This window comes from Salvia splendens, chromosome 10 (genome assembly GCF_004379255.2).
Source record: "Salvia splendens isolate huo1 chromosome 10, SspV2, whole genome shotgun sequence".
In the NCBI taxonomy this organism is placed as follows: Eukaryota; Viridiplantae; Streptophyta; class Magnoliopsida; order Lamiales; family Lamiaceae; genus Salvia; species Salvia splendens.
The window spans coordinates 1323556-1349325 of NC_056041.1; the positions used below are offsets into that span (position 1 = coordinate 1323556).

Here is a 25770-nt window from a genome sequence, read left to right on the forward strand (position 1 = left end):
TTCTTGGCTGGGAAAGGGCGCCGAGATTTGGAGGTGGTGTATGTAGTCGCGTTCGATCCAGGAGGGAAAGTCTCAATGCTTTTGTTATCATCAACTTTGTCCGTTGTTCCATGGTTCCCACCTTGAGGACAAGGTGGATTTCAACTGTGGGGAGTTGATACGGGCCTTTAGTTGTTTAATTTGTTGAGATATTTTAGGGATTATCTTATCTTTTTTGTATCCACGCATATTTATAATATGTGTGGAGTCTTCCATAATATTCAATCAATCAATATATGAAATCATTTATTTGGCCCAATTAATTGTGCAACAAGAAACCTCTCTATCGCTGCCGACGAGAATCTCTCTCGCGCTTAGCACCCCCTTTGCCGGAAGTAATCGCCTACCCAAACCTTTTGGGCGCTTGACGACTTCGGCATGTGTTTCTTGATTGTGTGGAATTCGAACATTAAGGAAGGCTATCCTTAACACAGCCACAAGGGCCGCCACACCGGAGCGAACCGGAGGTGGAAGCGGCTGGGGCTTCTGCCTTTCCGAAGACAAAACGGAGAACAATGTAGAGAAGAATGCAGAAATGCAAGTGTTACTCCTAATGTGTGACGGATGGAGTAATATTAAAACCCCTGTCATCCATGAATGAAAACTACCATGAATGGTGAAGTATAACACAATACTTTTATATTAGGCCACTAATTTTGTTGGTAATTATTTTACCGACGTTGATATTAGCGACGTAACTTATACTCCGAATACAGTAATATATTAGTAGTTGTAGTAGTATATGCTTCTGCAGTTTACTAACTTACTAGTAGTTTTTTTTTGTTGGTAATTTTTAATGAAAAAAGAGTATGTATTTGATCACACCTATATACACAAATCCATCGAATTTGATTATATTAGTCAATATTTAAAAGGAACAAGATAATGTTGAGACATTCATATAGCACTTTTCTGAACAGACAAGTGCCCAACAGCCACAGATGCGACGTAAAAAGGTAGATATTACAAAAATCATTTCTCAACTCTACAAAAAGAATAATTCTGAAATACAGTTCAATTTGTCTCATATTGTGTAGTATCCCCCCATAAAAACGACAAGGCGTAAATACCAAAGGTAAACGTATACACTCAGTATCCTCTCGAAGGTGGTTTCCGAAGGGAGCGAGCATCAATGAGTCGGAGATACTTGGTGCACGAACCTGAACATCATACGAGAGACGGCTTGGTTAAACAAAACAAGAAAAACAGAAACACAGCAATGCTAGAAAAGGACTCTTTAATATGGAGTAGTATAGCTGGGAAAGGGTAAGTTGCATGAGCATTGTTTACCACTCTTATCGGAGTATGAATCAGTTGAATATACATTGTGTAGCAAAGTCACGCCTAAGAAAAAGTCAATAGCATTTACCATCAGCTTCCGCCCTTTTGCTTGAGAGTGATTTTGTCACCCAAGCTGAGTGCGATTCCCTGAGTTTTGCTCCTTATCCTGATATATCCGTTCAGCTTCTCATCTGTCTGCTTCTCGACACTGATATTCACCAAAGCATCCTCTCCAAATACACTCTTCGCATACAAATTAGCAGCCAGGAATCCGCAGTCACCTTCTAAAGCAGAACTGGGGATAAACATATTATGAGCCACCAGTTAGATTTTCACGAGACGAAATAGAGTAAAACATAGTAATTGGCAAGTGAAGAATGGATTAGCTGAAAAAATCATTCATTTACTTATTTTCTATTGGCCTTGCTTCCATACATAAGCAATAGAACAAATATTGATCGTTCTATAAAAATAGCTTAAAAGCATATTGATCTCTGTTGCATATGAAATTAAGTTGGATTTATGCTTCCTGGATCAGATGAAAGGACTAAATTTTCGGGTAGAAATGGATATAATAATGCTCACACCATTTCAATAGAAGCCAATCTAATTGATCAGCACCTCACATAAGACATAAGCTATTATTAAACCATATAAATATCTAGCACAACAGAGTTACTGATTCAGCATTATCGATATCAATCACAGCCTAAGTTCCATTTTAAACCCATAAACAAAGCAGAAGGCTTTCCCTGCATTGAAGCAGCAGAAAATAAACTAGACAGCATAAAATTACTTACGATGGAGTTAGGCATCTCATGTTGGTTGACTTAATGATATGATCAAGGAATTCTTTTTCATTTGTTATTGTGGTGTTTACAGCAACCTGCAAAAAGAAGAATGTAATTTACAGAACTACAATGCTCACAGTAAGTTCAAGCAATTGATTATCACTGATTGCAGAGTGCCAAATGTGTTAGGAATACCTTGTTTTCCCATTCAAATTCTGCCCACATGGTCCTAAAAGCAGTGTCGCTACAAACAGCAGGAGATATGTAGTCCATGATATCAATATGGATATCATTAAGGACAACAACGGTCCGCTCGAGCACATTTGATGTCTCATAGACAATATTTCCAAATATCACTCCAGTTTCAGTAGAGGAAACCTTAATGTTTGCTTTTATTTGCTTGCTTGATTCAGGAGCCAAAGTATAATTCTGAGGGCGCTCAACAAGTTTTAGATCTCCCATAGTTGCTAACTCTAAACACAGGTTCTGAAGGGTCTCTTTTGTTCTATTGATAATTGTGACATCCAGGACAATATCATAATGATGAACTGTCACATAAGCTTCAGCATATACTGGATCACTAAATCCTGTGAGTTGAATGATGCGATTGAGCTTATTTGCATCATCTGCATCCTTCACGAATTCCCCAGTAGCACGTTTTAAATCATCTTGAACCTCATCCTCTAGCTCCAGCTGGCTCATACCCTGGAATTTCAACAACAATGATAGACATAAATATAAACTGCTTATCTAAAATCCAGTGCACAAAACATACAACATTGCAGCAGTCTTAGAGAGTGGTAGATCTACTCTCTTTCCAAATCACAGCATTCTAAAAGACTAATTAGACTTTTACTTATAAGCATTCAGAATCTTGAGAGCAGGTATAAAAACAATCACAAAAGAGAGAATGGATTTTTTTCCAATATAAAGAGATCTTATGGATGATCTCATACCAGGTGGTTAGCAACTTCAAACCAAAGAACCAAATTCGACGTTTAGAAAGTCAAAAACATTCGATGGGCTATCGACTATTGAGACAGAGAAATACTTAGAAAGAATAAGCATTTGGAGTAACAAAACAAAGTGTGCCTACAGAACTCTGGTGCAGAACAAACAAAGAGTGAAAAATGCAGCCTTTTACCTTTCTGCTCTTCAAATGGTAGAAATCAATAAGGTCATCAGGTTGTGAATGAGTAACCTGAGCCTTAGCCTTATTTTCTTCAGTTTCACGAAGCTGTTTATCAGAGAGCATTTTGACAAAACTCTCGCGGCAAGTCTTCAGCCAAATCTTCCTGGCAGCAGCCCCTGTGTTACACAGCAATCTTACACAAAGAAGAATCCTGTCATAAGAATCATTGTCAATTGGATGCGGCAGAACCGAAGATTGCCCGAGCTGCATCATAGAGACCATAATCAACAAAGCATTGCTTGAAACTTTATTCACTTCAACCTTTGATGGTTGAACCTCCTCCAATCTTAGACAGAGTTTTGCAAGGGTGCAGGCAATAACTGCCCCAAGAAAAAAGTCACCAGTCAGAAGAAGAGATCTCAAGTTTCCCGTGGTCAAAGATCCCTGAACAACAGCTGGAGCGGAGAAAGCAGTCTCAGAGGCAGCACTTTGAGTTGCATAAGTACCATCAGCAAGGATAGCCGGTCTTCTGGATGAAACGGTGATTGAGGAAGCCTGCTGGGGTTTCTTTGAAGAATCAGCATCTTCCTCATTTTCGGAGACTGAAAAAAATGGTAAATCCCCAAGACACTGCTTTATAGTTGAAATAGCACTCTCAACTTCAGAAAGAGATATAGAATACTCTCCAATAATCCAAAGAGCACAGGAGCAAACTCTAGCTGCTCTAATTTGATAAAAAGTATCCAGAAGTCTGGTGACAATCGAAACCCTTAACTTAGGGTTGGTTTCAATTATCTCTCTAACAAAAATAACAACATCCATTGCAGAGGCAATATTGTTGTCTCCCAAGAAATCCATCAACAAGTGGACCACTGTGCTTGCCACTTCAGGGAACTTTATAGCACAAGAATGGATTGCTTGAATGAGCATTTGCCGATACTCCCCGTTCTTCTCAAGCTCCCCACTTTGAGTTTTCATGACTTCCTTCTTCAGAGTAAGAACCACCTCAGTGACATTGCGAGGTGTAATCAGTTCCAGAACAATATCAAGTGTTTTCCTTCGGATATCGAGGTTTGGGCTAGATAGTGCCCTAAGGACATCCATTATCAAGTCAACCATAAGCTCATGGTGGGAAGATTTGAGCTCATTCAAGCGATCAAGCAGAATGAGCTTAACATTATTATCACTCTGTGAAAGAAGAAGCTGGCCATATGTGTTGGCAGCAGCTTTAATAGCAGTTGGAGCAGAAGACAAAGTGACAAGGGTTCCAGCACACTCATAGACAACGGCAGCAGAAGGAGCATTCAGTAGAGATATAATGATCTTAATATATTTCCCCTTTTCAGCCTTGTTAGTCCTACAAACTTTCCGGATCAGCTCCAAGACAACCATCTGCATTAACTCACCCCAATCTGATACTCTGTCAACATTGGCCAGTAGGTAGTTAATAGCATGATCCTGTGCACAGTTAAAAAGCATCAGAAATGCATTCCTCTTAGTTGATTGATCCTGCTCTGACGAGAGAAATTTCTCAATTGTCTCTGGTGCATCAACCAAGAGCTGCTCACCGTTTGGGAGTTTGTAGATTGACGATATAGCAGAAATGGCATTTCTCCTGACATAAGGGTGTTTATGCTCCAAGTTTGCGAGAATGGAGGGTATCAATGGTTCGATGATTTCCACTTCATTGAGCCGGCAAAGGAACCTCAGGGTGACACCCCGGATATATTCATTGGGATGGATAAGATTGTTCCTAAGATTCTGGCAGATTAAGATCATTTCTGGTAACACACGTCCATTTCCATCAGTCTTATCAATAATTTCCAAATAAAGCAGGAGCAGTTTCTGAACAGTGTGGTCTTCCGAGGGCAGCACATATCTCACGATAGTGATAAAAAGCTGAGGCAGGGTTTCACCATTTAGCAAAAGCATGATTGCATTTTTCATGCCATCAATCTTAGCTGGAACATCATTCCCTTCAAGTGCTTCCTTGATCTCATTCGCAAGGGCCGGGGTGCCCTTGTCAAAATGTACGAGCAGAGAGCATGTCTTCTCCATTCGGCACTGGCTATCTGGTATAATCAAGTTCAATTATTCAATTAATCTAACAAGACATTTCATCTAGATTTTGTGCACGAAACATATAAATGTAACGATACTTTTGACTTAATAATGGCAATTTGAAAGTATTTACAACCTATATAAAAAGTGGAAGCTAATCGCCCAAGCTAACAAGCTGTATCATATTACACATACAAACCATAATCACAAAACTGTTGAACCAATCAAGTTTACTACTAAGATTTTGTGCATGAAGCGTATTTTCAAGTGTAATGGTCCTTCAGCCTTGTGAATTAACTAAATATTGGCAATTTGGCAAGTACTTATCAGATTACACACACAAAACATAATCAGGAAACCGTTGAAACAATAAAGTTGACTAACAGACACTGCATAGATGCATAATCCATCAGCATATCAGGACACACTAACATTTCAACACGAAAATTGAATATCGCAAGATAGCATTAAATCCAGAAGACAAAACCATCAACCTAATCGAATAGATCCATTATTGTTTTTTTCACGCATCAACAGGCATACCCAAACACAATGCACAAACACGAAACCAAATCGGTGAATAGACCCGATAATTAAGTAACCAAACTAAGAAATTGTTGGATGCGCTTATAAAATCACAAATAAAGGCGAAATGCCAGACAATTCAGATCTAGAACGAATGTGAACAAGATGAAAACCAAGTTTACCGAGCGATTATCTGAGACGGTTTTGCGCAGGGGGAATGATCAATCACAAATCACTGCTGAGTTCTCAGATCTGCTGCCCTCTCTCTCAGTCTCTCTCTCTCCTATTTTCGTTTAGCATGTGGACTTGTTTTTAATTTTTTTTTGTGTTTGACCACCGGTGTTCGGAATCGCCTTCGGGCGGTGGAATCAGATTAATCCTGCTCGACCGGGCTTGCGGATTATTAAGGCCGAAAGTCTTCCAGCGGGTGGTGGGCCTGCTCGATCGGGCTTGCGAATTATTAAGGCCGAAAGTCTTCCAGCGGGTGATGGGGTTTGAACCCATGACCTCAAGGTCCACAGCTCTACTTTATGAAATACGATTTCTAGGTAGCGTCTAATTTTATTTTTCGGTCCCTATAATTGAAGTTATTAACATAAAATTACAAATTTTAGCTATCGGTAAAGTTTTCCCAAATATTATAAACTTATGCTTTATAGCGCTTTATAGTGAATCTCTCAAAAAATTTACTTAATTTTTTTCTCCAACTCATGGGGAACTTAGACTGAGTTCATGATTTTTCTAACTAAATTTTCTCATAACTTTAAAAAAAACTAATTTAGTGAAAATTTCACTACAAAGTCTACGTTAGTACAGTATAACATAATTAGCTAAAAAATCTAATCGATCTATTTCGACAATGATCCAGCCTTGAATTGTGTAAATAGGCCTTGTGCAAGAAGTGTTGAGCAAAAGAGTGGAAAGTGTGTAGAGAAAAAGCTAAGTAAATAATGATGTAGTATTGGAAGATAAGACTTGGAGACTAAGCAAGATATATTTTGGGTTTTATTTATTTCCTAGTTAAACATTAATTATTTTTCTTTCTACAAATTAGGTTTTCATTTTTTGTTTATTTTCCTTTAAGTTTTATTTTCCATAAGTTTAGGATTTCCTTTTGCCTATATAAAAGCTTTATTGTTGAACTTAAAAGACAAACTTTGATTAATAATATTATTTTCATTTTTCACAGAAACTAGGGTTTCATTGATTAATTATCCGTTCAGTCTATTTCTCGTTCGGCTTCATTTGCATCAAATAAGTTTGGTGAGATAATAGTTATTGAGAGATTTGAGGTGTGTCCCCGAGTATTGCAGTGTGGTCTTGTGCAGTGTACACTAAGTCACCAACTTGCCGTTTATTTGATATTTCATATATCCTTGTCAAGTATAATAAATTTTTATTTATGTGTTTTTATAATCCATCCTGGAGTACCACTAATACTCAACAAAACAAAAGACATCATAACTAATGTCAAACCAAACCGATTGATGAAGCATATTTTAGAGATTGTTATTTTGTTTTGCTTCACATAACTAATACAAAGCCATACCAATTGATTTTCACTAATAAACTTTTGGTGGTTGAAAAATCACCAAGCCATGAAGGAAGAATGAATAAATGTAAATTGCCCTAACTAGTAGCTAGATAACTAGTTATGAATCCTAGATCAATCTCTAGGGGGCAAAAAAGAATATAGTAAATAGCAACAAAGGAGAAATGAAAAGTAAATGAACAAAACCAATTTTCTAGCTAGCTACAAATGTATCCTAGATCCATCTCTAGTGGGAAAAAAAATAATAGAGTTCATCCTGCAGCTCCTCCTTTGGGCATGTGGCAACTACGATAGAGGACATCCTGCATCTCCTCCTTTGGTTGGAGTTGGTGAGTCGTATGAGACAAGGTCGATGATAACGTGGATGACGATATTGACGCAGTGGACGACGACATTGACGTTGGCATTGAGACAGGCGTCGCCACTGGCATTGGCATTTGCATATGCATAGGCATTAGCATATACTCGGGATAAAGATTCGAGTAATTGGGCTTCATAGGGACAACGGAGGCATAAGGCACGGAGTGGAATGAAGGAATGTTGAATGTATAAGATGAAGGGCCTCCGAAGCCGAGATCTCCTCCGCCCAAGCTAGCGTAGTCGAACGGCATTGGCTTTCTGTCCAAGTACAAGGGCAGATCTTGTTGAGCCACCTGTTTCACGGCTGGTTTTGGCGAGGCCGAGGCCGCACCCTCAGTGTTGACGCCAGTTCTGCTCGAAGGAACAGCGTGGGTGTGCTTGCCATCGTAGGTCGTGATCACCGACTTAATGTCGTCCGCAGCTCTCTCCACGTGCTTCCGCACGGTGCAATTCGGTGCCGTGCACTTGTAGTAGCTTCTGCATAACGCAATCATTTACTTTAAACACGTAATTACGACGAAAAATTGCCAAATAAATTACAGAAGTAAAATTCTAGTATATCACTTTTTAAAAACTGAATTATTAATTACGAAAGTTTGCAAATTTTTGCAATTATCTCATCCATTTCATTTCCGCCAAAATACGTGGTAATCTAGTAGTGGTAGCCGATTTTAAACACGCTACCAACCACATAGACATATATCACCATAAGGAAGCGAATCAACATTCCTATATAGCCATAATATTTTCACGTATTTAAAACAGATTCGCGTATTTCTTCCGGGAAAAAAATAATTGTGAAAATTACAAAACTTCATGATTTATAATTCAGTTTTTGAGAGACTCATTTGTTCATGTTTTATTTAACAATTCGCCCTATTTATCTTACCTGGGATTTGGATTTCCTTTGACAACTTTTTGGCCATATTTTCTCCATCTGTAGCCATCTTCAAGAATGTCGACCTCGCTCTCTAGCTGGACAACCACCTTGTTACCTTCCCGGCCGGTCGACCTCGTCGCAGCGGCCGACTCAATATCTCTCTTCCTACACAGCCATAACCAAAACCAAAAACTTAATAAGACTAACCCGACCTTCCAAAAATTTATGTTTATTTATCAATTCAAAAATATTAGAGGAAGAAATGGAGCACCGTTTCCTAGCGGTCTCGAACTCAGCATCATCAAGCTCCTCGTTAAAGCAGGCGTTGTCCGAGAAGGCAGCCGGGGGGTCGGGGAAGTCATTGAAAGACGCGTCGTGATTATGTACGGATAATGATCCCGCATCTTGCAGCGAAGGTTGAGGAACCGGCTTAGGCTGGGGGTGATTGTGACTGCCCTTGTACACAATCTCCGCCACGTGGCCTTCATGGGAGCGCTCGACCTTCTTCGTTACCGGGCACTTTGTGCTGGTGCATTTGTAGTAGCTTCGCGGATACTCGCTTCCTTTCACGTGCTTCTGTCCGTATTTTCGCCAGTAGAATCCGTCGTCTGAGTTTTTCGTCGTGTCTTTCGCCTTTTGCTGCTCGTAGTCGATGTTTGCTTTCGAATCGTCCATCATCGTTTCGTCTCTACTGCTCTCTACACATTCCTTTGGATACTCAAATTCCTACAATCCTCAACAACTGTTTTTAGCTTTATTTTGCACATAAGTAATTGCATTAACATCAAAATTCATTTTACGATACTATAGTATTACTTGGAAAGGACTCTTTGGTGTAGTTGTATATGTATAGAAATTTGTATATAACTATAATGACGATGAAAGATACACCAAAGTAATGGCACCTAACGTCAAAAATTCACTTCACGAGGTGCAAATATGTATTAATACGAAATTGATAAAGTAGTAGAGTGAGTGATAGAAAAAAAAATAAGACTTGAAGGGTGAGGGGGGCATATACCCCTATGCTTAAAGGCTGGCTTTGCCGTGCTTAACGTATATAAGCAACTAGGGCAATGACAACAGTCAAGCACTATAAAACACTTCGCAAAAGTGTACTCTTGTGTTTCACAAGTACAATTCCTTTTTATTTTTCGAACTTTATATATTTTCAATTGTTAATAAAAACAAAATTCCCAATAAAATCAAAAATTACATAATTAAAATAAAATTACATAAAGATCATATAATTAAAGTATAAATTTATTTCTTTTTCATCTCATAAAAAGATAGTATTATACAAAAAAAAAAGAAGCCCTAAAATTTCATGGCGGGCTTGTGCTGCACACGAGGCGCTGATTGGCTCTCAGATCCCGGGCCAACGATGTCCGCGGTGTGTGCAAAAGCACTGTGTAATACAGCTCCGCAATAATGTGTTGCGTCATTGCATGCCATGTACAATTTTTAGGCCGGTGTTGCAGGTGCCCTTATTGAAATCCAATCAGGATCACCAAAATACCATATTTTATAAGGTGGACCAAAATGGAAAAAAACAGGACCCGGCAAAGAGAGTACACCGAAATGGAAAAAACGGGACTCTTATTGCCGGTGAAGAGAGTAGTATGTATATTAGGAAGTCTTAGATGTATACCTTATAAACATCATCAGCCATTAAATTGTTTTCCTCAGAGAAAATCTCCATCCCGTTGCTACAAATATTGAGTGCATCCTTCAAATTCGCAGAATAAAATGTTCCAGTGGTTGGAGACAATTGTGCCTATATACACATACATATATATATATATCAAAATCAAAATATATTTGTATAAAAATGAACAATTCACCTCATCATTCGGTAGCAAGAGCGGAGGATCCAAATCGAAGAGCGCGGACGGGCTGAGGCCGGGCGACAACGTTATATACGACGGGGGCGAAGCGTCATCGAAAACGCCGTAATTCTCCTTTTTAATGAACGGGGAGGAGCCTCCCCGGTTGGCAGCCATGGATCGGTGGATCAATCAATCAGAATGAATATATAGATAGATCTGCACTTGTTAGATTAATGATGATTCATGATTCCCGCAGTATCAATCTAGGAATAATCGAGCGAGTTGTTCAAAAATATGATTGATACTGGGTGGTACATGACATGGTGATCGGACTTGGACAGAAAGGAAAAAAACCCGATTAAACCAATGTGAATGTTGCTCAACAACTCCACTCTCTCATCACCTTCGCATGCTATATATAACCAGATTGGACCACGTGTCACTTTCTCGCAACTTTAAATATTAGCTGCAAAAAACATTTTATTTTAGATTTGTTGGGATTTATTTGATCGTGTACATTTTTCAAGTTAATGATGTCGTTTTATTTATTTCAGATCTGAAGTTCATAGTTTTTTGGATTTGTTCAGATTTTACGATAAATAAATTCAAACATTATGTTTTTGTTTTTATTTGTTCGGTTTTATCTCATAATGAAAAAAAAATCTGAGGAATGTTGTTTTCGTTACCATTTTTGGCTATCCACCAAAATTAGACTAATTCTAAAAATGAAAACTTTTAAACCAATACTAATCTTACACGTCATTCTAAAAGTGGACCTCACAACCCACTAACACTACTCCCACCACATTAATGCTCCATCTCCCTTATTTTACCAGTTGTGAATTAAAACTCGTTCCATGTATAACTTTGTCAATTTTTGTGTGGACAGAGGGAGTATTTTTCAATCTGATTATTAAAGTTGTGGGGTGAACAAAAATTTGACCAAATTTTATGATTTTGCCGACAATTTGCACTAAAAGAAAGTATTAGTCCATCCGTCTCATAATAGATGACACACTTGGTAATGACATAAAATTTTAGGTAATGTTGTTTTATGTGTTAAGTGAAGAGAGAAAATAGTATATTCATATAAATGTGACATAGAATTTTTTTAAGGAAATGAAATGTGAAATTTGTTGTGGGACAAACTAATAAGAAAGTGTACCATCCATTATGGAGCATATAGAGTACTTAATTAATGAATAAAAGTTTTATTTTACCTCAAGTGACGAGGAATTTGTTAGGATTAGGTTGGTGAATATATATCATGATAATATTATCTTCAAGATAACAAAATAAATTATATAGAAACAAATTGGAATGAAAAGTTTTATTTTACCTCAAGTGGTGAGGAATTTGTTAGGATTAGGTTGGTGAATACAGATACTCCATATGATAATATTATCTTCAAGATAATTAAATACATAAATGTTTAATTACTCCATAATATAACATGAAAAACGTCGTTACTAATAGGTATAGAAAATAAGTTTAGAATGCATGGTTTCTCAATAAATTATGGTCCGTATTAGTAGGGGAAGGCAAAGGATGTTAGAGCCACGTGTTTGACAAGACCTTCTAGATCGTAGATTTGTTAATCTAAACACAATTTATAGTATGTGATCTTTTTTTGTGTTTTAAGTTAATTAAGCATATCCTAATTTTAATTCATCTGTAACAATTAGGGTTCCAGTAATCCAAGAATCTTATTTTAAGAAAAATAACATTCACGAAGTCATTATTGATCCTATTTTAAGAAAGAGATCCAAGAATCAATATCCTAATTAGGGGGATCAATAAAGTGACTTGAGCACAAGCTATTTATAGGAATCTTACGTACACTAAAATTATAGTTCCAATAATTAATCTTCAACCTAATTAATTACTATTCCAAACACAAATAAAATAACAACGATAGACAGCTATTTAATTTTGGTTTATTTTAAAATATTTGAGTTAGGTGTGGTTTCATACTCGATTTCCGATCTATTTAGTTGCGGTGAAAAAAACACCATTTTTATTAGTTGGAGTGAAAATGTTTTACCAATAAATATTCTATATTAATATAACGAGAAAACTAAAATTACTAATTTGAACTTCATGAGCTACTCTTCCAAAAATCAATTGAATTTTTAAAATGAAAATCAACTGATATTAAAGCAGGTCGTCAACTTTAAATCACTAGATTAACTTGTGAATAGTTTTCATGTTAGATGCTTGGGAGAGAGTCCCATTGTCGACATGATCCCACCATTTTGTCCACCACTAATCCGAACCATGGCGACACCCGAACGCCATCTTACCCGACATTGGCCTTCCTCACGAGCTCCTTCAATTGCTCGCGGTCCACATATCTCACACCCGCTACTTCACCGGGGTTCGGATCGACCCTAACGTCTCCGACGATCAACAAAAGATAGTCCACTGTAGGAAATGTTCGCCATATGATATATTAATAAAACAAAAAATTCAATATTTAAAATTAAATTTAATCAAAATTTAATTTACTATGAGAGACACGATAGATTGATAAATAAAATCGAATAAATTTTAAAAAATTAAACTAACGCTCGTGTTCTCCCCATATTCCATCGGAGGGGGCTTTGTAGAGTATACCGCCCAACGGGACGAAATGGTCGACCGGGACCTCGTCCGTGGCGATGCCAAGTTCGTCCGAGAGCTTTCTCTGGGCGGCTACCCGGACAGTTCGCGGTGGCTGCAGCAGGTGTTGGTCCAGACGAGAGGGAAGGTCACTTTCGTTGCGGATCGTTGCTGAAGCAGTAGCTCGTGGTTTGAGTTGAAGAGAAACACGCTGAATGCTCTGTGCAGCAGATTTTCTGAATTGATCTTCTTCATCAAGTGGCCTGCAACAAATTTATCATACCTTGATTTTGAAGTGATTTTCTGAAGGGGTTTGAGGTTGTACAGTTGTATTTGGTGTCGTGGCCGACCACGACGTCGTTCTCATCAACCAAAATACACCTGCAAACAAGAATCATCACGAGCGAATGCAGAAAAAAAAAGATTGGTAGGGGTTGTCTTTTCATCATTTTATTGCAAATTACGGGAGATTTTACATAATAATAACTTACATAAAATTGGGTAAATTGAAATTATTACTGCAATTCCCTAAAATCTGAATTATAAATGTAATTTTATTTAAATTTTATTTTTATTTTTATTTCATATATGTAATTTTTAATTGTTTTATTTAATGAAACTATTAATTTTTTAATTTTGTCATAAATTGTACTTTAAAATTGTATGTAGTATTTAAAATATATATTTTTTGCTTGCACATGACTGCTTGTAGAAGTGTTTTTGCATGAACATCAAAGGTAGGCAGAAGTGTTTTTGCATGAACTTAGTTGATGATGCCTTGAAACCAAAGTTTGTGATTGGAGAGGGAAGGTTAGAGTAAAAACTCATCTTCGAACATGAGGCGTCTTTGAACGGCATCCATGGCAGAGGAGTAGACCTGGCGGCAGAGACGGGTCATGGGGAGACGAACGGCATCCATGGCAGAGGAGTAGACCTGACGGCAGAGACGGGTCATGGGGAGACGAGGAGTTAATGCGGGCAAGGAATTGTGGAGAATCAAGGTTGAGGATGAAGACATAGACATAAACATGTTTCTTGAATTGAGCTCTCAAACACAATATGGATTGTGGCCTCTTATAAATAAGGAGTATGTGAATTGTACACGCCGCCACACTGAATGGATGCTTTTAATGCTAATTAATTTGCCTCAACACTTTTCTTGTCTCAAACATGAAGCAGCCACTCTAGTTTAGATTGTGTGTCTTAAACATGAAGCAGTCACCCTAGTTTAGATGTTGTATATTCTTAGTGATATATATGGACAGAACTATGGATACGTAATTTGACGATACGATGAAGTGCAACTTGATTAGTAAAAGACATTTCTCATCACAAAAATCTTCAAATTCAATTCCATAAAATCGCAAGTACGACAAAATTTCAATGCCCATTACATTTAAATCAAAACCACCCCAAGTTAATTTATCCCTGCATCACAAACTTGGAACTCCTATTTTATGTACAAACTTCAAATATGAAACAGAAAGAAACATACTACCTTCACAAATTTCTTCTGTATCAGTACAAATTTGTGAACATAGATGGAAAATAAGAAAAACATGACTAACACAAAAAAATATCACACAGTTAAATAGGCAGACTTGATGAAAAAGACAATAAAAAGGGCATAGTTAAAACAAGTTTCATCTTACACTCTTAACCAATCCATACCTTCATTCTTCACCCACATCCCCTCTCCAACCACACCTAGCTCTGAAGCTCCGTAATTCTACACCCTTTCTTAAACGAACTAGAACTAGAACTAAATACCGAATTCATACAACCACTGAATGGAGGATACAAACAGAGGAATCAATTCTCCTTTAGTTACCTTTTGTGTGAGTTGTGTGGATATATGCATATGAGACATAGATAAATAAGCTACATGGCATAATTACTTGACATAAAATAAAGGCAAAGTGACCAGACATGGAATAATGGGCTCAAATGATATCCAGGGAGTACTTTTTATGAAAAAAGGCAATGATATGAAAAGGGACAGCGAAGAAAAAGCATAGGCGCCCATATTCTATAGCATATGCTAGAGAAGTGCACCCAATTAAATCACTCTATTATAATCCATGTCCACTCTTACTGAGAAATTCTAATGCTTCAGCAATACACTGATCAAACGCAGACAGGGCAGACTCTTCAAATAATCCATGTCCATGGATTCAACAATCACACCTCAACAGCTCCAACCACCACTCTTACTGAGAAATTCTAATCACACTAATCAGACTCAGACAGGGCAGACTCTTGAATAGTTTTAGCCAAATGCCATATCCAGAGCACATACATCCTAAATCCCAGACTAGGAAGAATGTAGTCGTATGTGTATGTATATAATCCGACCAACATTGCATCATACCACAAATATTATAAAACAAGCAACCAACCATTGGAGAGAGAATTATCTCATGCATATCCTATACAAATGGAAACTCAAATCGAAGAAGACACCATTTAGGAATTGCTTAACTTCCTTAAACATAGAATTCAGTTCAACACAACAGCTGCCCTCTACATAAGGTGAAACATACTTACCACAAATATAGTATCAGAGAAATATCATGTACATCCAATACAAATGGAAACTCAAAATCGACAAAAGACACCACTTAGGCATTGATTAACTTATTTAAACAGAGAATTCAGTTCAACTCAACAGCTGCGCTCTACATGTTTAACACAAGTATAGTATCAGAAAGCAGGATTGGCAATGGCACAGTTAACACAGCAGATTTGCAAAAATATAAGCGACATCGATTAGCAAAAAACCACACAACTAGAAGGATGGATTCATGAATCCAACTAAGGCAGCTGCAAGTATCAATACAAAACAACTGTAACAAGTCATAAGCAAGCATGATAATACAGCAAGACGGAACAACGGAGCCAAACAATTATTACTATAAGCCACAGACAACAGGCAGCGGCCTCTTCTCTCTCCTTTCTCTCTCCCCTGTTTGACGTGAAAATAGAGCATAAAAGCAGGGGAAAAGGGGATAGAGAAGAAAATTTCACTTCTTCAAGCTGCCGCGGACGCCAGGCTTGGGCTTGGAGGTCTCGGCGGCGGCGGCGGGGGCGGTGGAGTGGAGATTATTGAGCTTGGTATCGTCGAAGGGGATCTTAGGATGGCGAGCATCGTGGTGGATCTGCATAGACTTGATATCGGGGGCGGTGACCTTGCAGAGGGGGCACTCCAGCTTGGCGTGGCCGCCTTTCTCTTTGCCGGTGCGATCGGCGAGGCCGGCCTTTCCGCCGCCGCGGTTGGTGGTGGCGGCGTCGAGTTTGGCGGCGAGTTCCTTCGCGGTGTGCTTCTTCGGCTTGGCTTTTCCGGTCATGGCGGAGAATCGAGAGCAGCAGCTGGACTTTTGTGCTGATTTTTGATTTGGGGGCGAAAGGGATTTCTTCAACGATTCGCAACAAATTTAGCCCTAGTTTACGGTTTACCTCTCTCTGTTCGCCTATTTATACCATTAAATCCTTAAATTTACTTTTTCTATTATCCAATTATATAAATCCCACGGAATAAATTATTCTATTTTATCATTATTTTAGTATTTATTAATTATAGTGGATTAGTTGAACTGTTGAAGTATATCTATTTATCTTATTCTTTCTCGACTAAATACTGATACCTTTTAGATAAGGAATTAAAGGGAAGATATTTAGTGCTTCAAATATGAGTGAGATTAGATTTAATTTTTGCTAAAATAATAAAATGAGTTAATTAATTTGAAGCCTCTCGAAAAAAATACAATCAATTAATCCGACACAATCTTACCAAAAATAAAATTTTCGCTTTGAGTTGGACGAAGCAAGTAAATACTTTGTTAATTGTTATGTTGGAGTACTAGGAGACTACTTTGTTACTCCCTCCGTCTCACATAATTTGACCCAGTTTTCCATTTTGGACCGTCCCACATAATTTGACTCAGTTTTTCATTTTAGACCGTCCCACATAATTTGACTCATTTCACTTTTACCATTTTTGGTAGTGGACCCCACATCCCACTAACTCATTCCTACTCACATTTAATTATAAAACTAATATATAAAAGTAGGACCCACATTCTACTAACTTTTTCAACTCACTTTTTATTACATTTCTTAAAACCCGTGTCCGATCAAAGTGTCCCAAATTATGTGGGACGGAGGAAGTAATTGTTATGTTGTACTAGGAGATAGATGACGTTGTAAATTTCGTAAAAATGGATTTATGTCTCCACATATATATAATTATATATAGTTCATGAGCATTCATCTTGAATTTTCGTTGCAATGAATCTCGTTGCATAGTGTCCCAGTCAAGTAATTATATCAGACGTATCAAACAAAATTTAACATTTGTTTTTGGGGTTGGACACTTCACAAACCCACCTTCGCAATCATGTTACATCCATCGAATTTCCGTTATATCAACGCATACAATACCACACGCATCAAAGGGACCAGACGGCGCTGAGCTACGGGGCCGGGGCGCGGATAGATAGGGTAGCATGGTTTGTGTTTAAATGTGGAGGAAGTCCGAAAACATCTTGCGCCACGCCCATGGCTGCCGCCATCAAAATCTGCCACAAATAGCCATGGCTATGGCGTTTTTTTCAAAATCCCGCCACAGAAAAGCGTTATGCCACTGTCATGACGCTTTTCGCTAGATCCAAGACTGACCAGGAAGTTTCCTCACTTCCTTTTCCAGCATCAAACCCCTAACTTTAGCCGCCTTATCCCACACTTCGTTAGCTGAGTAAGTATTCGAGCTGAGAAGGTAAGGCTCGGGTTGGCTCGGATCCAGCTCAAGCAGCTTCTCAGACGCCCAATTCGCCATCTCAACATTCTTGTGAAGCCAGCAACAAGATAGGTAGGCTTTCCACACCTCTTTCAAATGATCAATTTTATTCTCATAAATAAAATCCTTCGTCTCCTTAAGGTGTCCTGCTCTGCCTAACAGATCTATCACGCAAGCAAAATGTTCAACACCCGGCCGGATCCCACATGCGTCTCTCATCATGTTAAAATACCTGCAGCCGTCGTCTACCAAACCAGCATGGCTGCAGGCAGTGAGAACGCCAAGAAAGCTCACTTCATTCGGTTTGATACCTTCCTTTCGCAGCAACTCAAACAGCTGGATCGCTTCATTTCCCAATCCGTGTGTTGCGTAGCTTGATATCATTGCACTCCAGAGCACAACGTTTCTAGTCTTCGTCTCCCTGAAGTACGACCAAGAGCTGCCTAACTTCCCACATTTGGCGTACATGTCAATTAAGGACGAACACAAGCAAACATCTTCTCCGTGCCCTAGTTTCAGCGTGTGTGCGTGAATTTGCTGGCCAAGCTCCAAAAGAGCGCGGTCAGCAGAGGCAGTAAGGATGGTAGTCAGAGTAAACAGATCTATCTTGAGCTTCTCAACAATCATGGATCTAAAATAACTAATTGCATCTTCTGTCATACCATTTTGAACACAGCCAGCTATCATCGTACTCCAACGAACCATTGAATCACCGCGGCCTCTCTTCCGTCGAAAAACCACAGAAGCCCTGTGCATCTCCCTACACTTACAGTACATGTCAAGAAGTGAAATGCCTACAAATGAATCTTGATCCATCCCGGCCCTAACCAGCCGGCCATGGATCTGCCTCCCCATCTCCGAATTCTTCAACGAAGACGCCAGAGCCAACGATATGGAGAAGGTAACTCCATTAAAAGGATATCTAAGTTCAACCATTTGGTACAAAAGCTCAAGTGCTTCCCCCTTCAACCCCTGCTGCAGAAGCCCATCAATGACCGTATTCCAGCTCGCGCAACTCTTGTCGGGCACCCTCCGGAATAAATCAAGCGCCTCCCACGCCTCACCCTCGCTCATCTTCGCAGCCATGACTATATTCCAAGAAGTGGAATCTCTTTCATCCATGGATTCAAAGAATCTCTCCATCCAACTAAAGAGACGAAACTTCGCGTAAAAATCAAGAACCGCATTTTCCAACGCGACGTCCACATCGATGTCATTCGTGATTATCCAGCCATGAACTGCCTTGCCAGCCCGGAGGCCGTGGCAAAGGGAGGCGCAGCACTTGAGCACGCTCGACAAGGTGAAGGCGTTGGCGGCGACGGCTCCCTCTCTTTGCATTGCGGCGAAGTGATCCAAAGCAATGCTGTGGTGGCCGGATTTGGATAAGGCGGAGATGAGAAGGGTCCAGGTTCTGACATCTCGTTCGGGAATTTCGTCGAACAGGTTGCGGGCATGCTCGAAATCGAGGTGGTTGAGGTAGAGCTTTAGGAGATGGTTGGCCACGTGGGGAAAATGGATAGTGCCGCTCTTGATGAGTGAGGAGTGATATGGGCGTGGATTGGAGGGAGGAGAAGGGAATGAAGAGTAGTTGCGGCAGTGTTTGACTTTGGAATATAAGGTGGTGAGCGATTTCGCCGGCGCCGTAGAATTCATAGCTGTTGGATTGCATATTCTAAAATTCGTATTTTTCACTGTGATAATGGGGGCTATATATTCTGAAATTGGCATTCAAAATTTTGAGATAATAATTATCATATGTATATGTTCATTGAGCTGTTTTGAACAAAGATTCACACGAAATACTGAAAATTTAATGATACAATATGAGGAAAGAAATAAAGTTTTTGTTTCTATAGAAGTGCGCCAATGTAGATGATGTCATTTGCTATTTTCCTGGACAACTTGTGAACTATTGTATTAATAATGGATTTGAAATTGTGTCAAAGATTGGAAAAATATACTTCCAATCCATACAAAAAAATATATATATGCCCAACAATGTTTTTTGTTAGAATTTTCTTGAATAATGATCACAATGTGGGCAGTATCAAGTTAATCTACAAAACTTTCAGTATCATAGAGGAGGGTAGAAGTATGAGGACACGGAAAAGCCCAGGAAAAGCAAGCCCCCGACTGTAGCAACAGTGCGCTGTGAGATCCTCGAAGCCAGCATACTTCCACCAATCACTGCTACGGACGTACAAATGGTGTGCCCTATGGTAGCTCCTACAGCAACTCCCACTGCATTCTTATGTGTTGCTAGCTGTAAAAGAGGAAGAAGATAACCTATTTTAGTTAGTTGTTATGCAGAGCCGGACACCAATCACCCCATTGCTGTGGTCAAGTTTGAGAAGAATTGGATGATGAATTATAAGAGTATCAGCGGCAGAAGCCCCAGATGTGTCAAACTGTCCCTGGGAGATCTTTGTAATGGATATACATATGTAGTGGAAGAAGAGACAAATACACTCTCAATGCCCATAAAAAGAAGTAAATTTGCTTTACCCTCGCTGAATCTTTCGATCAAAGTTTATGTAATTCAGCAAATTCGCAAAGTTCTAGTCTCATGCTACTGGTGTGCTGCTATTCTAGCTACTTCAGTCTCTAGATAAATACTAAAAGCTTTAGTGATTATTTGGTTTAAAATGGCCTTTGAATAGATTCTGACATGTAACAACATAATTCCAGCTAGTCTGAACTTTGACAAATATAGAGATAAGAGAGTAAGAACATTGGCAGTATAACACACACACACACACAGAAACTTACAGCAATTGTTGCTATCTGGCTGCGGTCACCCCACTCTGCCAAAAATGTCAATATAAATGACTGCAAATGAAATCATAGGAGAGAAAAAAATATTAGTGTCTAGAATGTAAAACTAAAACAGTCCAACGTGGAGATCGGTTTTGTGCTCTTACTAAAAACTGTTAAGATTTTTGGCAGAAGATATCAAGATGGTATATGGAACTAAATCAAAGAATATTAAGCTATACCTCTAGATAGATTGGTGTACAAAATCTAGAAAAGAAACGTCGCCAAGTCGTCTTCCCTTGTCCAGCTTCAAGTTTCTCTTCTACCTGTTGCAATCAGTCTTAAAATCAGCACATAGTGTATTAACCAGCTGGGAAGAATTTAATTAAAGAAAACAAAAAGAGCACCAGTAGTGCAGGTATGAGAAGTAAATTTACTTAACCACCATATTTTAAAAAATAAAAGAAATAAACAGCAAAACACTTAAAGATACCTGCAAAAATACATACTACAATAAAGGCAAGCATAATAGTTTTACAGTAAAGAAATACTACAATACCAATTTCAATTCTAAATCTTCAGGATAGTACAACAGATTTAGAGAAGCAGAGTACAACAGGATTTAGAGAAGCAGAGAAATCAAATACTCAGTATCTAATAGATTAAAATTGGAAGGTTCGACATACTTCCTCAATTTCTTTCTTCTGGGAAGCTTTTGGGTCAGATTTCCACGCAATGTAAAGTAATCGGAGACCAAAAAAGGCATAAAGAACTGCAATAAGGGTTTCATGTCAGATTTATAAACAACCTGCACATAAGAAAACCACTCACGAATGAGCATGCTGTTCCTACATAGGTACTACAAAACATTCCTATCAGCTAGGTCCTGTAAATGACTATAACCCATTTCAAGGAGAGTCTTTAGACACATTCGAACCTTTTTAACTACACCCCGTAAAATAAATAAAACAAACTTTTCGTCACATTTATTGAAACAAACAGAAACAAACCTGTTGCTGCACTATTGGTATGCTTCCTCGATATCAGATTTGGAACAATCCTACCAAGACCGGTTGAAAGTATCTGGTAGGAGTTGTTATCAACATAATTAGTATGATCCATCAAAAGTACCTTCATGAGCCCATAACTTTCAATCCATGTAACAAAGCAAGAGAAGGAATATTGACTTACCGTCATCACAAACAAGGCACTGAGTGCACCTGATAGAACAATCGCCTTAGGGTGCCGCATAGCCATGAGAGCTGCAATGATGAACGTTTCATCTCCAATCTAGCATCAGAACAAAAAAGTATTACAATATGACACCAAGTGATCACAAAAAACGACAATTATATCCCTAATGAGAGTTTGTTGCAAAAGTAGCACGTGCTTCATTCACATTTACAGTTAGATATTCAACCTCTAAGATGTTAAAACAGATAGACAATACCAATCACTCAACAAATAAGACCCGGAATGATAAATCAATTAATACATACCATCAAAATACACACCAACGTGAAATTTAACAGTGCTTGTTAAGATAAATCTGGCAAAGCTAATGCAATAAAAAGGAATCCACTAACCTCACTGACGAGTATCATCGACAAACTTGCAAAGAAAGCATCAAAGACTCCAAGACCAGAGTCCACATCCACGCCATAAGAATCAGGATCGTTGTTTTCGCTGTCACCCGCCTTGAGTTTCTCCATCCAATGCATCTAATTTAGACAAATTCCGATAACATGCCAATCAATGAATCATCACAAAAATCACAAGTACCACCAACAAAGGGAACATATAACATAATATCCTCTCCAATCAAGCTACTTCACAATTACAAAAAGCTTAACTATCTGATCAAGCAATAACATCAGAATCAGGGAACAAAACTGACTCACTTTACTACGCCGGCCCAGATCCTTAATTCCAGTAGCCGACTCGTCGATTCCACTCTCCTAAATTAGATCCGAAGCATCAGAATCAAATTACACACAATCCAGAATAAATGAAATCATAAATTTACGAAAAATTGTACCTCAGCTGAAATTAGAGGAACGGAGAGGGTTACGAATAGGACAAATGCGACAACGAACGATCTCCCTCGAAACGAATCCCCCATGTTTTTGGATTTGATCTGATGAATGGGCGAGAAGCCAATTTCAGAGCTCGCAGCTAAATTAGGGGGGATCTCGATCGGAAATGGGTGATTGCAGGTTGGGATCTGCGCCGGCATTAACGAACGATGAGGCTAGAGAGAGAGTGCGAAAATCATTACACTGAGTCAAAATTTATGGGCATTTTATGGTTTCGATTAGGATTTGAGCCATCATATAACTACGCGGTGAATTCAATTCGACTCATCACTTAAATATTAAGCAAATCACCGACAAAATAATGATGAAATTTACTTCATTCGAAATTATTCTATTGTGGAAAATTTTGTACTATTAATTACTAGTACTACATTATTTATTTTTTATGAATAAATTATATTATTAATAAAGGAACGTGATCAATTGCTAATTATTCATAATTAGTAATTTAAAATTAGCAATTTTAATTTTAAATTGCTAATTATAAATAGTTAGCAATTGATCACATTCCTTTATTATCTTAATTTTAAATTGCTAATTATGAATAGTTAGTAATTGATCACGGTCCTTTATTAACAATATAATTTATTTATAAAAAATAAATAATGTAGTAATTGATATAATGATAGGTGAATTATATTTTAAATATAAATAATTATTAAATAAAATTAAATTGTAATGTCAATTCTCTCTTATTAAAATTATTCTAAAACTTTAAATTTACGTAACTCTTTCGATTTAAATTATTTTTCGTAAAAAATATATCAAATTAAAGGTAATTTTATAAAGATTCTAACAAGATCTCAATTGCATACGTCCGACGACATTCGGATGATGAAATTTGATGATTTTTATTTCAGTTTTCGTATATGTTGATAAGCATATTTTTTTATCAACAAATACATCAAAAAATCTCAATATAATGCATGTAAAATCTCAATAAAACTATGTTCATATTTTCGTGTACTTGTGTTGAAATACGCATGTCATTGTGTTGATATTTGTAATACACTATATTGATATAAAAAAACACGAAAATAATGATATGATAACAAAATGACGATCTTCTCATTTTGTTAATATTTTGTCTTGTATTTATTGAAATTCGTAAGATTTGATCCTATCCACTCATTTTAAAATCTAAAAGTGTAAATTTGATCTTAATTTTGGATTATGATACTATAATCGAGGACTCATTTAACAAATACCTACAATTTACAATTTATAAGGGATTCATATATTTTATGAATATGCTAGTACTTCTTTGCAAAAACTTTTTATATAAGTTACCACTTACCAATACATTTATGAGTAGACTTCTTTTGTCAAACATTTCTTCTTCTTGTTTGGAGTGGTAATTACCGTCCTAAATCCTAAGAAAATTCATTCTTCATTATGAAAATATTATAAACTCGGAATTATATCAATTTGCAATTAATTATTCATAAAGACAGATATTCAAAGATTGTAGAGACTCATGTCAACTTTTTTTCTATAATAAAATTAAAGAACAAACAAATTTCATAAAATCTGACAGAGATTTCCAAAAAATAAAAGAACTAAGAAATTTAGCAGTAAAAATTAGTTGATGTGAACTTAAAACAATAGGAAAAATTAATAACAGTTCCAACCAATATTTTTCTATGTTTTGAATATAACATAACATGACAATGAAATATAATTGGCAAGACACTTCTCATCCAATTATTATATCATCCAATTATTATATCAGAGTATAAGTTATCACTTCAAGTCATTACGATGTATATGAAGAATTATTATTAATAAAAGATTAAATAAAATGAATATAACATAACTTGATATTCATGGTTGTAATTACACAAGATGTTGAGATTTACTTCATAAACAAATAATTCCTGCTAATTACAATAGAGAGAGATAGGAACAAACAAAAAGTATGTATGCAGATAGAAAGAAAACACGATTAACCAAACAATAGAGAGAGATAGGAACAAACAAAAAGTATGTATGCAGATAGAAAGAAAACACGATTAACCAAACTACATATATATAATAGGGGAGTGATCAATTGCTAACTAATCATTTAATTCCTAACTACAACTAATTTAAGACCATAGAATTTTAGAAATCTTGTGATCTAAAATTTGTCACGTGTAATTTTCATTTTTATTAATTAAATAAAAAAGATTAAAAAAATACCAAATTAGGATTTTGGATGAAAATGTCAATATGATGTTTCGAAAATATCAACACAATGCTTTGAGAATGTCAACACGATGCTTTGAGAATGTCAACACAATGCTTATATTGACATTCTACATGTATTATATTGACATATTTTATATACTATGTTGACATTTGTTGCTGTACGAAAAAATTGAAATTTTTTTATTTTTTTTTCAAATTTTGACATCGGAACATATGCAAGTGAGATCTCGTTAGAATCCTTATGAAATTATCTGTAATTTGATATATGTTATGCGAAAACATAATTTAAATCGAGAAACTAATATGTGTTTTAAAGTTATGAGATATTTTTCAAAAGTTAGTTATAACTAATTTGTTGTAAATTGACCTTAATACCATTATTGACGTTTTTTGTTGATCTTATTGACATTCCGGGGCTGATGATCTAGGCCCTTGATTTAAATATCTAATGGTTATTATTTAATTGTAGTTAACAATTAAATATTGAGTTAGCAATATAACACTCCCCTATATATATTGACAAACTCATAATTTAGGATGTTTAGGTGGGTGATAAACACAAGTTGTTGAGTAATTTGAGGTATAAAGTTTAGGTTTCATCCACTTATTAGATTTTTTAGAGCTAACGATAGTATCAAAGTCTTGATGCAAAAACAAGTCTAAAACGAGCTTAAACGGAGTTGAACGTGCGTTCTGGCTGGAAATGCACATAGGGAGAGAGAATTCGCCCGATCGGGTGTTTTCATCAGAAGAAACGCCCGCCCAGGTGTTTTGAAGCGAGTTGCTAGTTCCAGACAAAACACTCGGTCGGGTGTTTTGACAGTCACAAATCACCCGGTCGGGTGTTTTTGACAACTTCCTTATTTTGCCCATTTTTCACTCCA

The 25770-nt window shown here is 37.3% G+C and overlaps 4 protein-coding genes and 1 pseudogene across 4 annotated transcripts; all 5 read right to left on the reverse strand.

Moving 5' to 3' along the window:
* Nucleotides 1-869: 869 nt before the first annotated feature.
* Nucleotides 870-6143, reverse strand: LOC121752232 (coatomer subunit beta-2-like). Its single transcript, XM_042147187.1, has 6 exons — nt 6012-6143; nt 3256-5315; nt 2307-2816; nt 2121-2206; nt 1409-1615; nt 870-1199 (listed from the first exon to the last, which is right to left on the reverse strand). Exons 2-5 carry the CDS (start codon nt 5299-5301, stop codon nt 1411-1413), a joined length of 2847 nt encoding a protein of 948 aa, XP_042003121.1. The 5' UTR covers nt 5302-5315; nt 6012-6143; the 3' UTR covers nt 870-1199; nt 1409-1410.
* A 1285-nt stretch (nt 6144-7428) lies between these two features.
* Nucleotides 7429-10808, reverse strand: LOC121751292 (probable WRKY transcription factor 26). The gene is made up of 5 exons (XM_042146008.1): nt 10466-10808; nt 10273-10398; nt 8893-9347; nt 8631-8786; nt 7429-8218 (listed from the first exon to the last, which is right to left on the reverse strand). Exons 1-5 carry the CDS (start codon nt 10622-10624, stop codon nt 7633-7635), a joined length of 1482 nt encoding a protein of 493 aa, XP_042001942.1. The 5' UTR covers nt 10625-10808; the 3' UTR covers nt 7429-7632.
* A 1823-nt stretch (nt 10809-12631) lies between these two features.
* LOC121751757 lies at nt 12632-14069 on the reverse strand (annotated as a pseudogene).
* A 1751-nt stretch (nt 14070-15820) lies between these two features.
* On the reverse strand, nt 15821-16505 carry LOC121750178 (protein METHYLENE BLUE SENSITIVITY 2-like). Its single transcript, XM_042144658.1, has one exon. The coding sequence runs from the start codon at nt 16396-16398 to the stop codon at nt 16075-16077; it is 324 nt and encodes a 107-aa protein (XP_042000592.1). The 5' UTR covers nt 16399-16505; the 3' UTR covers nt 15821-16074.
* A 782-nt stretch (nt 16506-17287) lies between these two features.
* Nucleotides 17288-22954, reverse strand: LOC121750084 (putative pentatricopeptide repeat-containing protein At3g23330). Its single transcript, XM_042144540.1, has 10 exons — nt 22639-22954; nt 22502-22558; nt 22187-22321; nt 21792-21890; nt 21611-21683; nt 21287-21372; nt 20843-20926; nt 20616-20675; nt 19923-20109; nt 17288-19435 (listed from the first exon to the last, which is right to left on the reverse strand). Exons 1-10 carry the CDS (start codon nt 22834-22836, stop codon nt 17712-17714), a joined length of 2703 nt encoding a protein of 900 aa, XP_042000474.1. The 5' UTR covers nt 22837-22954; the 3' UTR covers nt 17288-17711.
* Nucleotides 22955-25770: the final 2816 nt, after the last annotated feature.